At 41.3% G+C, this 15,996-nt stretch overlaps 2 gene segments (V, D, J or C); both read right to left on the reverse strand.

Moving 5' to 3' along the window:
- Window positions 1–2,449: 2,449 nt before the first annotated feature.
- Window positions 2,450–2,975, reverse strand: LOC100713555 (immunoglobulin kappa variable 1-39-like). The segment is given in 2 exon segments: window positions 2,450–2,772; window positions 2,893–2,975. Coding segments are annotated over 2 exon segments (375 nt in total).
- Window positions 2,976–13,410: 10,435 nt separating this feature from the next.
- Window positions 13,411–14,034, reverse strand: LOC106027490 (immunoglobulin kappa variable 3-11-like). The segment is given in 2 exon segments: window positions 13,411–13,784; window positions 13,986–14,034. Coding segments are annotated over 2 exon segments (423 nt in total).
- Between the last annotated feature and the right edge of the window lie 1,962 nt (window positions 14,035–15,996).

The raw sequence follows: 15,996 nt of genomic DNA on the forward strand, positions 1-15,996 counted from the left end.
CATTTCTGAACCTGTTTAACAGATGGAGATATCATAACATATTGCTTCATGTGCTGATGATGGTTGAGGTAGTTTTCCTGTCAGGCTGTTATGAATAAAGCTGGTTTGAATAGTTTTAGGCAAGATATTGAGAAACTAGGTGTTTCCAAGAGCATTTATCAAAGGCTTGAAATCTCTACTGTTGGATGTGACACTATGGAAATAGGTTTTTAAGACTCTGCCAAGCTCTTCTCCTAGGAAGTCATGTGTTCATCACTTCCACCAGGAATTGATGTGCATTTTAGATGTTCATATTACTTAATTTTAAATTTTTTTAATTGATACCCAATGGTAAGTAGATGAGGCAGAGATCATGAAAACATTCATTATTTAACATTTTCTATTCTTGGAATATTTTAGAAGTCTGAGAGCTAATCTTAATTAATACAGATTTCTGGACAGGCAAAAAAATAATAAAACATTGGCGAGTAGGGATTCATGAAAACACCTGTCAATGGACTGAAGGAGGGAGTGGGTTACAGAGAGGGAATGCTTGCTACTTTGGAGTCTGATATGTTTTTTCTGTAAAAAAAAAATAGTATTTCATTTAAAGATTGTGTCCCTAAAATGGCTACAACCTCTTCTGCTGTTGCTATATTTACTGAAAAACTAGAAAACATCAAGTGATCCTGTGTTAACCATGCCACACCCTACTGACTTCCTCAGAATTAAGTCTACTGTTCACCCAGGGCTGAAATGCTGTGTTTATGGAAGGTGTTCAAGTGCCACAGCCTAAAAACCACACATGAAACAGTGAAAATAAGAACAGGAGATACTTTTCTTCGACAAAAAATGAAGTTACTTCTTTCCTTCTTCATTTCTTAAAGAAAGATCAACACAAGGAAATGGAAGTTCCCAGACTGGGAGAGAAAACACTGAGCTGGGTTCAGTGACACAGTGAAAGGATCTGAATGATAAAGAGAACAGTGAGAGTCCCAGGGTCCCCTGTAAATCCAGTTAGTGGTAGGGCATTAGAACAAGGGTGTATCAATAAACTAACCTGAAGGAAAATGACTTTAAAATTCCCTTGCATAATTTAAAAACACAATACACTCTTAACATCAGTCCAAATAATCAGTACCCATCTGCTGACCTCTGAGACACAGGCTGTGCTATGAACACACCGTACCATTGCACAGTGAAGGATCTAACACCCTGACTGTGCCAGGATACTCGGGATAATATTAGATGCTATAAAGGGATTACTGGTAGTAGCAACATGTACTATTCATTATTTTTATTTTTGTGTTCCATAGAAGTATATTTTAATATTAGCTTTTGAAATCTTCCATGCTGTAAACTCCAGGATTTTGTATTTCTAGAAAAGGAAAAACTGGGGCTGGGGATTTAGTGCAGCAGCATAAGCAGCTGCCTTGCAAGCAGGCAGTCATGAGTTCGATGCCTGGTACCAATAAAAAATGAAAAAGACAAAAAAAAAAAAAGAAAGAAAAGAAAAGGAAAAACTATAGGCATGGGAAGACATGATTCTCTTACAGAAAGTGGAGAAAAAAGAAGATGCACAAGTACGAGACGGTGGTATTATGACAGCACTGTGTCATAACACATTTTGGACATATGGCCTTATACCTGTGATTTTTGGTGAAATATTTAATGTCAACAGTCAAACTGAATGTGAACTATGAACTTTAAGTTTAAATTTATCTTGATGGGTTGCGACAGAGTTGCAATTTACAGGGATGATCTATTATGCCAATATAGGGGCAGAGGAAAAAATATACCTCTGCACTTTAAATTTTGTTGTAAATACAGATCTCTAAGTGTAGGTTTACAAGAGGCATATCTGCACCAATTATTAATATCCAATAATCTTGTTTTGATATTCTGTATAGTTTACACTCTTTTGTTTGAATTAATTCCATTTTCTTTCACTTGGATTTATTACATCTGCTCATATGCAAAGCTATTTTGAACATGACAATATAGATCATGTTAGCCATGTTGATTTCTATCATCTTGTTTAGCAGTGCACTATGGATTTCACTGTATTGTTTTGCTTAACGATATTCTGTTATACTTTGGTGCTTGTCTGTTTAAGATAAAAAGTAAAATTAACAATGATATTATCTAATATGACATTATCTATAACAATGATAAAAGATTTTAGATATTATTGCTTGGGATCCAAATAAGAGCTTCTCTGTTGCCTGGTAAATACAAAATGATGCCATAATCCACATTACTTCAGTGCACTAATTGGTGTTTTTTCTTTAAATCAGGGTTGAGAAACAGAAAAGAAATCTATAGTAGATAGGAGCTTACTTGGACATTTCTACCAAATCCTTCCAAGGCACGCTAAAGCCTGGCTGCATCTGAGGAACCTGCTCTGCAGCTAGAGACACAAAGAGGAGCATCTAGGGCAGCCTAGCCTCACACTTCTGCTTCTCTGGGAGGTTTATGTCATGGCTTGTATCACTGTGAGAACCCAACTACGATAATGCTGACAGTAATAAGTTGCAGAGTCTTCAGGCTGAAGACTGCTGATGGTGAGAGTGAAATCTGTCCCAGATCCACTGCCACTGAACCTTGATGGGAGCCCAGACTGCAAATCGGTTGCATAGTAGATCAGGAGTTTAGGAGGTTGTCCTGCTTTCTGCTGATACCAGTTTAAGTAACTACTAATGCTCTGACTGGCCTGGCAAGTGATCTTGACTGTGTCTCCCACAGATGCAGATAAGGATGCAGGTTGTGTCAGAGGGATGTCACATCTGGCACCTGAAATGGCAAACAACAAATATCTACATAGATATTCAAGACAAAATGGGACCTCCCGGAAATGTTAGGGAATTCTGAACATTCAAAGCTGAATAAATTCCTGGTGCTGCCCTTCCTTACCTGGGACCCAGAGCAGCAAGAGCCCCAGAAAGAAAATGGGAACACTCATGTCCATGCTGTGTTCTTACTGGGACTTAACTTGCACAGGGTGAGACCTATAAAGAAGTCCTCAAGCAGCCTACTGGGCTCTTGGGATATGCAAATCAGCAGGGGCAGAGGGATTTGGCCCAGCTGCAGGGCTGACCTATCTCAGTACAGGCTCCCTGTCTTCTGGGGATTTTGTCCACACCAGGGCAGCACAGATCTCCCTGCAGAGAACATGTTTCTCCTTTGGGCCACAGGACAGAAACAGGCTGCTCTGCCATGATTAGAATGAACTGCTTTTCTTTCATTTCAGGACACACTTTGTGTAAGGACAAAGATGCTGTGTTATGATCCCTTTGAGAAGGAAGAAGGAAGGGAAACACAGGGGCTGTTTCAAACTTAGGATTAAAAATGAGAAAACAAAACAAGAGAGCAGGAATTGTGAACTTGTCTGGGTTCCTCCACTCATTACCGCAGCATGACTAAGACTGCAGGGGAGGACGTGAGCAATGCTGCTGTCCAGCCCCAGGCTTCCCCCAAGCACACACAGGAGCACATGTTTTTGCCTGTCTTCCTCCAAGGGCAGTTCTAAGGCCCAGCCAGGTACCTGCTCCCCATTTTCATTGCAAGATAAGTTAGAATTACTTGAAAAATAATGCGAGAACCAGGATATATTTAAACCCAAAGCAGAACTCTCGGTGTTAGAGTAATTCTGAAGGGTGCAGCAACATGGGTAGAGTAGAAAGGAACCAACCAAATTCTTTCCTCCTGTTCTGGGAATCTCAGTACAAGGACTTTTCAAGGTTGTGCGTAAGGACTCCTGATCTCCAGAGGGATGTATTGTGCCTATGCCTCAAGTACACTCAAAGCTCTTTTTGTAAGAAATCCAGACAGACCTTTGCACCTCATCCTCCCATTTCAAGTGTATGAAAATCTTCCTCAGCACATGTGCACCATCCTCATTCCTGCTTCATCTCACTTCCACAGAGGTCACTTGAATTTCAGGATCCCTATTCCTGCCTAGACTGGAAGAGGCTCATCTGCATTTGCCATACAGAGCAGATCAGAGCTCTGCTGAATAGACTGAAGAAAACCGTGATGACTGCCATGAATGTATTAGATTTTTAAAAGGTCCTTTAGAAAATAAATAATCTTGTGTTGATGACTTGCATTGGATTGTGAAGAGAAATACAAAGAAAAATTTATTTTCTATATTAGGAAAAAGCAGGACTCTAGGAAAACAAGGATAAAAATGCTCTTTTATCCAGGTTCCAGGGTGATTTCAGGAGCTGCGGAGACGTGGGCAGGGAAGTTAAGGTCTTAATAGATTCTGAAGCACTATAGTGAAGGTGAGGCTTGGAACAGGGAGCTAAACCTGGATTAAACTCAGGGTTGCATAGTTGAGTGCTGCCCAGTGCTGGCTCCAGGCTGAGGAGGGTGGAGCTCTTCCCCTGAACCAAGGTTGTGAGGACCTAGAGGAACCAGTGAAGCTCTCCATGGTGTATGCTGGCGGGGGACACAGGGAAGGAAAGTACTCAACATTCTGGGTGGTGACCAACCTGAGAGCCCAGGAGGAGCCATATTGGGAGGGACAAGGACTGAAAAGCTGACCTGGCTCTGTGAGCCAAAGATTCTCAGTGCTGTTCCCAATGATCCTGAGGGACAGAGGCTAAGAAGAGAATCTCCAAATGCCCCCATCCCAGAGTTCAACTCATCCAAACTTGTGATCTACCTGAAAAGATGAAGAGCATGCATTACACATGTAAATACATAGTTTACTTGTTGTCTGCATGTAATACATAGTAATAAACAATGGTATTAGTTACTTGCACAACATGGCATTTAGAACTGGCACACTGAAAATGAACAGTGAAAGCCCAGAGTTGCTACATTACCTCTGGATCCTTCCCCTCTGCAGAATCTGAGCAGCACAAAGTTCACAGTTCACCGTTAGCCTCTGTGGATCGAGCTGTAATTTTTCACTCACTGCTAGGGCTCTGGAGAACAGCAGGGTAACAGGTCTGCAGTCACAGCCCCTCTTCCTGCCCACCTGCCCCTCCTCTTAGGGACTCTCTTGACAGGATTTCAGTTCTATAGGACCTGTCACCTCTACCTCAGAATACATCAGGCCACTTCACTGGTGTTTCACTCAGAGCAGCCACAGTCAGAGTTGAAATCCTTGCTCTCTCACCCTTCTTCCCTCATTGCTGACCCAGAGGCCTCCTGGAAATGTCCTCATACTCAGGTGCATTACCAGACACAAAGTAAAACAAGAAATACTAAGGAACTGGAAGATGGGGAAGACACAGCCCATTGTGCACAGAGGCTCCAGCCTTGTGAGCTTAGAGAGCTGGGCAGAGAGCTCCCTGCCTTAGTAGCTCCCTCATAGGAAAGCATCCCTTCTACAGTTCTAGTGTTTGTAGTTGGGGGGCCTCAGTGCTTTGTTTAATGTGGTGTTGTTCGCCATCTACTGGAGGATCTTTAACACAGCAACCTATTCATTTTGGTACCCTCAGGCCATGAGTGAGTGAATCTTTTCTGCTGTATTCATGAAGCTGATCCTATTCTACCAATTACCAGGCCAAATGCATTTGAAAATCAAATGACTCCTCTTAGTAAGTCATCCTACTGCTAATAACAAAAGACCAACACTTCACCTACAGTTCTAAAAAGATAATGGTCATAGGGCAGTGAACCTGACATGTGCAACCAACATGATATGACATTGATTTAGTTTTAGCACTGCCCATTAGCCCCTGAAGACCCTGAAACAAATGTTTGTAAAGTAAAGAAGCCTACTATAGATCTATGAGGCCAGCACATCCTTGCTATCCCAGAGTCCCTTCCAGAGCAGCCTGTGAGAACCCAGCAGCGTCCTTGTTCACACACTCAGGAGTTGATGAGTGGCTGCAAATGTGCCAGTTGAGATGTGAAAAAATCTTTGGAGTGATGGACTCTTGCAAACCACTCGCCAGCTCCCTCTTTTCCCAGTCGCTGCACAGGCTGTGAGGGAGGGATTGCAGTTAGCACTGGAGCCCAGGCACATTCCTGCTTCCACCAACTCCTGCTTCCTTTAAGGGCCTCCAGCATCTCCAGATCCATGTCTCACAGTTTAACAGCTGTCAGGCAACCATTGCTTTCAATTTTCATTGAAAATAATGAACTTGAAGGCTAGGAATATAATATCACAGCTATGGGGCACAGCAGTCCTAGATATACCAGAGCTTCATTGCTGGTACATTGGTGACTCTGCTATTGCAGGTGTTGTTCCCAGTGTCACAGATATTCACTGAATCCAGAAATCTTCGAGAATACTGATGATGTCAAAAAGAACAAAAAGGTGATAATCCATAAATCTCTTAACCAAAGGAACACTTTCAGAATAGCAAATACTTTACTAAAGACATCTGAGTTCAAAATTAATATGATAGCGTATTATTCAAGTTAATCCCATATTTTTAGCATTTTCAAATGTTGGTTTTTCATGGCAATATATTTTGGTTAACTAATTAGACATTGAGATCTCTATCATTTTGTTTGTTCATGATAAAGTTTTACATTTCAGTTACAATTATACTTTTATTTGTAATGTTATAAGTTTTTGCATTTCTAAATAGTTAATTACTAATTGTTTCATTGCATCTAGTTAGATCTTCATCACTGAGGTAACATGTATTTACCTGCCAACACTATAAAAACTAGAAGGGCATCCATTTATTATTTCCTAGTTATTCTGAAGTTCTAAGGTAGTAAACATGATTGTAGATGCATTGCTGTGAGGAAGAAAGTTTCTGGGACACAGATCAGGAAACACCTCCCGAGTTTATGTTGAAATCAGGAGATAACACAGAGTCCGGATGAAAGGCAGACAAAGTAACCTCGTATTTCTTCATTTTCTCACTGCAAGAGAACCCTTAGTTGGAGTCCTATTTCCCTATCTCCCCTGCTTCCTCTTTTTCTTCGCTATCACCTTGTAACACACAGACCATGCTGATATTAGGTTGAATAGAGAAATGCTGTCAGGCAACCTCTTCCCGCACATCTCTAAGGGATGGCATTGTAAAATGCTTTTCTAATACAATCAGAGTACTGAAGAAAGGGGTCTCCTGAGATTTATTTGAACAAGGCACTTTCTGAGATAAGTATTGATTCAATGTGTGGAACAAGTGAAGAAAAGCAGCTGAACCCCCGAGAGAATATATGGGACCCCAGGCCTGTTGGAGTAAAGAGGGTAAGGTTCATGCTCTGGCTGTGACACTGTGAGTGACTCAGGTAACTTGAACAGCACTGACAAGAATGGTTTTCTAAAGTGCTGTAACTGTGTGTGTTTATGTTGACTGACAGCTTGGATATGAGCCACACATTCCTGCTCAGCACTGGAAATGTGCACTGTGTAATCAAAGAAATAAGCTTTTAATTTTATTTTACTTTTATCGACCAGTGTACTTCTGACATTTACCATGTTATAAGGCCCAGTATCAGGGATTCTCAGTAACATCCAGGAACAGCAAGCTGGTGGACATTAACCAGAGGTCTCTCTCACAAACTGCATCAGGTTGCGATGTATCACAGCCAAAGTACACATAGCACATAGCTGGATCTAGTGTGGAAAATAATGCAAACATTTAAAACTTGGTGTTTGGAATACATGCAAGGGCCTCTGTGTAGCTGTGTGAATCCAAAAGTTTGCCACAACTTGAAGCATTCAGTGTTGCTCACATGTGCCTGCATCAAATCAAACAGACATTGTGATGTCTGCACTGCTGGAAATGAGGAGGAAGGATAGTTGGGGTGCATATGAGGCTTCTTACTCTTCTACCAAAAACTCCTAGTGACCAGAAAAGCATTTCCACAATTCTGACAGTTTCCAAACCTCTTGGCCAGTGACTGAATTGACTTTTTACAGACAACAATGAACATCACCATTGCTGCTAGAGGACACAGCATTCCTCTCTTGGGCAGGAGTTTACCTGCTGGTAAAATGCTGATTGTGAGATGGCAGTGTTAACAGAATCTTAATGATCACTCACTCCAGGAACTACAGAGAGGAGGGATGGTGCCCACACAGGAATACGAGATGATAACACATGAAGCTTGCAGGAGAGCAGCCTTCTCAGAATAGCAAACACTTGGCTCCAGACATTTAAGGTCAAGTTCAAGTTAGAAAGAGAAGACCAAATATTATTCACGTTAGCCTTTATTTCTTAGAGTTGATATATCTTGAGTTTATAAGTCTTCATTCTTTCAATAATTACTAATGTACAACTGTATAATTTGGTTCATTTATGATTTTGTTTTAATTGAATCTATAATTATTCAACTATCTACGATATACCAGTTACAGCTTCATACCTGAGGTATCATATAGATCCCTTAAAAGATTCTAATACCAAAGAACTAACTGTGCAACATTTTCATATGTGTTAGTTATTCTGAGATTATTCCCTAAGGTAATAAACACAAATAATTGCCGTAATGAGTTTCAATTCAGGAAAAACCTTTTGAATTTACCCTAGGTGTTACAAACAAAAACAGTGAGAGTTCTAAATTTCTACCTGTGAATCCAGTTAAAGGTAGGGGCAAAAGATTGTGAATATTCATCTCCAAGTTTTAAGAATAGTAGTAGACTCTTACTCCAAGCAAACCTATGTATATCTGGTGACTTCTGAGCCAGAATCAACACATTGAAAGCTTCTATCCCAAAACAATCACTAAGCCAAGATACTCCAGTTAATCACAGAAAGGATAAAGAGAGCCTTGTAAGTACAAAGATGTGTTACTCAATACTTTTAATTATTGTGTTTCTTAATACAGCATAATCTGAGATTACCTTTCAAAAGCTTCTATGCTATAAAGGCAAGATTTTGTCATTTTGGAAAAGGATAAACGATGGGAATGATAAAAAACAAATCACTGGCGGGAACTGGAGGAGAATATACAGGGATAATTTTTAGGGCAGTGAAACAAAATCGCATGGTAGCAAACGTTGCATGTGTGTTAGTGCACATTTGTTTCCCCTGCTGAAATGTACAGCACCAAGAGCGAAGCTGCATGTAAACAATGGACTTCACACATTTTTGGATCATGATTGTTTGTAACAAAATTGTCCTTGGATGTTAATGATAGACGGCATAGCCATGTACACAGGGTAATCAGGGCCACCTCTCTATTTTAAATTTTTCAGTTTACAAATCTACACTAAAAACTGAATCAATCCTTTAAAAATCCTTGCTTAAAAACATAGAAGGGCTTCTCTATTATCTGAATCCAAAACGATGCCATAACCCCACCGCTCATTGTCTTCATTAAGTCAGGACCACAATTTTGTTGTCTGTGCTACTGGAGCTGAGGAAAAGGAGAGTTAGGGTGTAGAGGAGAGTCTTGATTCTTCTTCTAAAGCGCCCAGGGAGCTTCTAAACCTGGCCGGCTCAGAGAACTGCTCTCAGCAGTTGAGCACAGCTGCGGTGAGAACTGAGCCGGGGCAGCCCAGCCTCACAGTTCTGATTTCTTGGGTAGGTTTTATATGTTTTGTGTCACTGTGGGAGTAGCATACTACAGTAATAAGTAGCAACATCTTCAGGTTGCAGGCTGCTGACGGTGAGACTGAAATCTGTCCCAGATCCAGAGCCACGGAACCTGGATGGGACCCCTGTGTGCAAACTGGTTGCAGCATAGATCAGCGGTTGAGGAGCTTTCCCTTGTTTCTGTTGGTACCAGTTTAAAGCAGTGCCTATACTCTGACTGGCCTTGCAGTTGATAGTGACTGTGTCTCCCACAGATGCAGACAAGGAGGCAGAGCCTGAGTCATTTGGAAGTCACATCTGACACCTGAGATCAGAAACAACATGTATCATCACAACCATGGTAAAACAGGACCTCCCTGTAGAGCCAGGCATCTCTGACCACGGGACTCTAAATAGACTAAATTGCAAGATCAATCCTTTCTCACCTTGGAGCAAGAGCACTAGAAGCCCCAGGAGCTGAGTAGAGATCCTCATGTACACGCTGTGTCCGGACTGTGAGTGACTCCTGCATAGGTTGTGAGCAACCTAAGAAGAAATATTTAGGGCATGGGCTGTGTTTTGTGCACATGCAAATCAGCAGAGCCTGGGCAGGGTTGCACACAGCTCCAGGGCTGTGGCAGCTCATTAGGGGTCCATGGTTTTCTGGGGTCTCTTCCAGCACTGGGTGGCACAGATTTCCCTCAAGAGAGAATGTGTTTCTCCCTTGGACCATAGAGTAGAATCCAGCTGTTCTCCCATAAGATTAGTAAACACTGTTCTAATTTTGGTTCATAACATACTTTGTACCTTTTAATGGAGATGGGATCTATAAGTTCTCTCCCCTCCCTTTCCGAATTCACAAGACTTCTTCATCCCTATTTGACTTATAACCTCCCTCATTCAGAGCTATGCACCTGCTTCTCTCGCCCTTCCTGTCTCATTACTGACCGAGTTCAGACTCTAAGAATCCTCCTAGAAGGGACATCATACCCAGGTTCATACATACCTCAGTGAAAAGCAGGAAATCCTGAGGAACTGGAAGATGGGGGAGACATGACCCATTATGACCTGAGGCCCCAGGATTTGAGCCTAGGGAGCTGGACCCAGAGCTCCCTCCTATAATGGGAAATTTTCACTTCAATATTCCAACATTCATTCATTTAGCTTCTAAGATGAGGACTCTGGCTTTGTGTATTGTGGGGTTTGTTTGCCATTTAATGGAAGATTTGTAGCAACAATGTTTTATTTTGGGTCCCTAATGTCTTCACTGAAAGCCCCCCTCCCAGTATCGTATTCAGGAACCCGTTCCTATTCTGCCCATTAACAGAAAAGATTCTATAGAAAATTTAAATGATTCCTCTCTGTAATAAATCATGCAACTATTAAAGACAAATAGCTAATAATTCTCCTGGAATACTGCAAAGATAATGGTCACAGGGTAGTCAAGGTCCAGGAATGTGACTACACAAAATGACAAAAAAAAAATAGTTTTGGGAAAGAGTGAGGGACCCAGAATACCCTGCTTGTTGCAGTGCTAGAAAATGATTCGAGGCTGAGGGTTTCTTGTCCAGGGACATTTTCTTTCCCCTCAACTCCAGACAATTGTTGGTAATTTCACAGTATTCTCCCTTTAAGACTATTGAACCTTAATGACTAATTAGAGCCATTATGGAAAACTTTAAAGTTTCACCAATTTGTGAAGGACAAAGTAGAAAATCCTTAGATGGATACAAAGAGAACTATCTTCAACAGCTATTCATTTATTTAGAAAAATTCCTATAATTGAAGTTGTGACTAATATGTGAAGCAATGGCTCTGAAATTTCAGCTCTGCTGGGCTGACAAACTTCAGGGTGTTGGTGAGGTCCATGACCCATCTGCACCTGAAAAGATCAGAAGATTGTGGTAGTACCCAGTCTCCCTGCTCATCCAGGCTGAATTAGTTTTTGTTCAGGTTTGTTGTGCAGTATGAAGAATACTCTATCCCTGGTGACAGTAATAACTTGTGACATCATCAGGTCACAGGCTGATGATGGTAAGGGAGAAATCTGTGCCAGAACTACTGCCACTGAACCTCACATGGATCCCTGAGATGGACTGGAAGGCTCACTGAATGAGGAGCTTTGGAGCTCCTCATTTGTTTTCTGCTGGTACCAATGCAGATCAGATGGAGTGTTCTGACTGGCCCAGCACGTAATAGTGGCTGTCTTCCCTTGCATCATAGACAGCACAGCTGGAGACTGGGTCGGCACAGTCTCGCTTCTGGAGGCTGAAATCACTCATCAGCAGAACACGGCCATGTGAATATGAAAATTACCATAAATGTACTCTAAAAGAAAAGAGGGTGTATCTTTGCAGTGCTTTTAAGGATGATAGAAATAGAGAAGGAAGGAAAGAAAGAAAGAAAAAAAGAGAGAGACAGAGACAGAGGAGAAAGAGAAAGAGAGAGAGAGAAAGAGAAAGAGAAAGAGAAAGAGAAAGAGAAAGAGAAAGAGAAAGAGAAAGAGAAAGAGAGAAAGAGAAAGACAGAGTTAGGGATTTAACTGACACTGCCATGTTAAGCTATGACACAGGGTGACTTCCAGCTCTGCCCAATTTTACATCAAAGAAGCCACAACAATACATGTAAAGACACTCATGAAAGAGGACTTCCAGAACTGCTTCAGAAAATGGCAAGAACCATAGGATGAGTGTCTTAAAAACAAGGGGAGGTACTGTGAGGGAAACTGATGGCAATGTGTCCTTTACTGTAATTTTGTTCAATTAAGTATTTGCCATATTTTAGATCACACTTCATATCTATCACTTACACGATTTCCTTTTCAAAATAATTTAATGCATAAATCTTAAAATACTATGCAATTAGCACATATATAAGAAATAATTTAAGAAAAAGAAAAATTATGAAGAATATAATTTATTTTGTCTTTTTTAGACAGGGTCTCACTATGTGGTCAGGCTGGCCTTGGGCTCACCTTGTAGTCCAGGCTGGACTGGAACCTGCAAGCATTCGCCTGCCTTAGCCACCCAAATTGTGGGATTACAGTAGTGCACCACCACACCCAGCTGAGGAATATCCCATTCTTAATTGAGATGAACTATTTCATGGAAATAATCAAATGGAGGTGTGAATCTCATAGAGTCAGATAAACATTACTGCCCTAATTGCATTCGGCAGGCTGGAGTCTCAAGCTGATTATATCACTAAAATTAATAGGTGAATGAGTGAGCTAATAACAAGAAAATAAGGAATAGGCACCATTGATGATTATTAATATGATTGTTTCAGTCATTTATTAGAGTTCAAGGCCATTGGAGGAAAAAGGAGGGAGGAAACAGAAAGATAAAAAGGGAAAAATAAAAGTGGCAATAATAGAAAATATCACTCAGCTTTCAAAAGAAAATTTGTGTCAAGAGTTTTGTAAAGCCAGTGGCATGATGGGATTCACCAGGCTCCACATGAGAATGGAACTAAGCTGTGTAGTAAGTGGGAGGGGTAAGTACAGACCCAGCAGCTGTGCTGGTATATAAGAAAAATAACACTGCACTTAATCTCGGCCACAACACTGAAAAGTAATGTGAAAAACAAAACTCTAAATCAATCATTTTTAAAAAGCTAATATTTAAGGTAATAGCATGAGAATTTGCACTGCAATGAATCAAATTAATACTAGGAAAGAAAACTGGAAGAACGGTTTCTGTTCAGAATGCATGAGTTAATCTCACATCCATATGATGCAGTTTTGTTGTTGGTTATTGTATTGTCTTATTTTCATGAGCATAAAATGTACATCTTTCTAGGCAACCACTAATATGAGTCTGATCTGATGGCATTAGCAGGGAAGCTATTCCTACACATGGCTGTGCACCTGAGTCTGGGAACAAATCCAGCAATCAGTCAAAACCTTATCAGCAAGTTACTTTTCAGAATCAGATGGTTGCCAGATTGAGGCAGAGCCATTTAAACTGAGCAGGAACCACAGCATCTGTCCTTAAAGGAAAAAGCTGCTTTGAGCAATATCATGACAAACAATCAGAGAGGTTTTTGTCACACGCTGAATCACTGTGGGACACCCGCTGTAATATTGGTAAAAGTGATAAACTGCAACATTCTCAGGCTGCAGGCTGCTGATGGTGAGAGTGAAGTCTGTCCCTGACCCACTTCCACTGAACCGGCCTGGAATGCCAGTGGTCCTGCTGGAGGCAGCATAGATGAGGAGCCTGGAAACCTGCTCACGTTTCTGCTGGTACCATTCTAAGTAGTCCCTCACACCCTGACTGGCCCTGCAGCTGAAAGTGACAGTTTGTCTGGGAGACACAGCCAGGGAAGCTGGAGTCTTAGTCAGTAATTTTTGTCCAGTGGTATCTGAGATTGAAACATAGAAAAGAAATATTACCTGTGTAATTCAGGCACACCCACTGTACTCTCAATAGTGTCTTCTCAGCGCATTGATCAATGCTGAGCTTTAATTACTGTGCTTGCTGAATCAGAGGTGCCAGGACACAAGACTCAACATTAAAAAGAGTTTCCACAGATGTGCTGAGTTGTCATCCACAGTCCCCTCACCTGCGATCCAGAGTAGCAGGACCCAGAAGAGCAGAGCCCAGGCTTCCATGGTTCAATCTGAGTCCCTGCTGAAGCAGATCACCCAGCAGAACGGGGCATTGATATGGGCGCTGGACAGCAGGGCAGGCTGGGAGGAGCACGAAAAGCAGCTGGAGCTAAGAGAGCAGGGCTCCAGCACTGCCAACATTGGTCTGGTTTTCTCCACACTTGACCAATGTCCCCCCAGGTGTTCATGTCAGAAAACATCCTTTATTCAGCCTGAATAAACAATTTAACTGTTGGGTTCACAGAATTTATTCTTTGTGACACTTTGTCTTACCAAACACCAAGACTCAGCCAGATGGCATTCAGTACAAGTCTAGGAACAAGATAGAAGCCTAGAGAGACTGTTGTAGTCAGGAGCTACAAGGTGAACAACTACATACAGGACACAAATTTATACTATTATTTTATCATGGTCACCCAGAGTGACCTATAAGAAATTGCAGGTAATCTGTGCACCATAGTGAAGACCTAGAAAATCCAACTGAGGTCCTGGATCCCACAGCAATGTCTTGCAAGAGTCCAGTTGAAGACCTGGAGCCTATGACAATGCCTCTCAAGAGTACACCTGGAGGTATAGAACTCATGATAATGATTCCTGCATGCCTGTTTTATAGATCTGTGCTGGGAAGGCACAAAGGTCAGTGGTGGAAGCTAGAAAGTCTATGCCAGTGGAATGCAGGATCCGTGCTAGCAGGTAGAGGGTTCCACACTGGAGCCAAGAAGAAATGCTCAAAATAAGGACCATGTTTCCCTTCAAATTATCACAGACATCCTCTGTGACAGTGAGGTCCTGAGCTCTACCAATGATAACAGTCAAGCACATGTAGGGATACAGAGTGGCAAGCTTCTCACACAACTTGAACAGCACACATTTTTTGCTTCAAAGCTAGGTTGCAATGATGAATTTAAGAACCAGAGCTCCCCCGAAGTGAACTGTGATTGTTCTCAGTAACAAGGTCCCAAGCTCCTCCAGTGATAATGACAGAGTTCATATCAGGGAAAGCTTCAAAAGACAACACTTAGGAGATCCACAAAACCTCCACTTCCTTTCCACATCTCTTCTTATGCTGGCACTTCCCTCAGGTGGGCCCTCTACAGTCAGCACCATGCTGATTTCACTCGGCTGGTGTTAAGTTGACCACCAGTTTTTGATCCATAACAGGGACACTGCTTCTCTCTACCTCTACTGTGTTTCATCATCTCCCTAGGTGTTTGATTGTGTCAAATTGAATTAAGTCTTTGCATGGAATTTGTCTTCCAGATAGTATTTTTCTTTGCAGTTTTTCAGTCTTTCCTGAGATCCCTGGTGCAGTCTTACTTTGTAGAGAATTTACAAAGGGCAGCTTGCAATTAGGCTCAGTGGTATAGGTCAGTGGACAACCACACCTGCACAGATGAGCAGCACTAGGTTTCTCTTCCTTCCATGTACTGATACCATTTCCTGGGAGACAGACAACAAAAATATCCATACAGATCAATGAATGTTAGACAAAAGCACCAAAAATACACAACAGGGAAGAAAAATACCTTCAACAAATAGTTTTGGAAAAAATGGATATACACTAGCAAAACAATCATTAAACTTATGCCCCTCACTATTAAAATGAACTTAAAGTTTATTAAAGACTCATGTGTGAGATCTGAAACTATATAATCTAAAAGAAAGGAAACAGGTAAAGCACCTTGACCTTGGTCTTTGTAGTGCTTTTTCAGGTGTAACACAAAAATCACAGGCAACCAATCTAAACAAGTGGGACAAAAGCCTTCTGCAAAACAAAGGAAATATTCAACAAAATTAAAAGGAAAGGTAAATCTACAGAATGCAAGAAAGCAGTTACTAATCAAATATCCAATAGGTATTTAATATTGAAGATATATATGCACACAACTCAATAGCCAAAACAAACGTAAACACAAAACAAACAACACAACTTAAAAGTGGGTCAGAATACAACTATTTCCAAAT

The sequence above is a fragment of the Cavia porcellus genome, unplaced genomic scaffold, assembly GCF_034190915.1.
Source record: "Cavia porcellus strain 051 isolate PalLab524CR breed Dunkin Hartley unplaced genomic scaffold, mCavPor4.1 scaffold_18, whole genome shotgun sequence".
Taxonomy (NCBI): domain Eukaryota; kingdom Metazoa; phylum Chordata; class Mammalia; order Rodentia; family Caviidae; genus Cavia; species Cavia porcellus.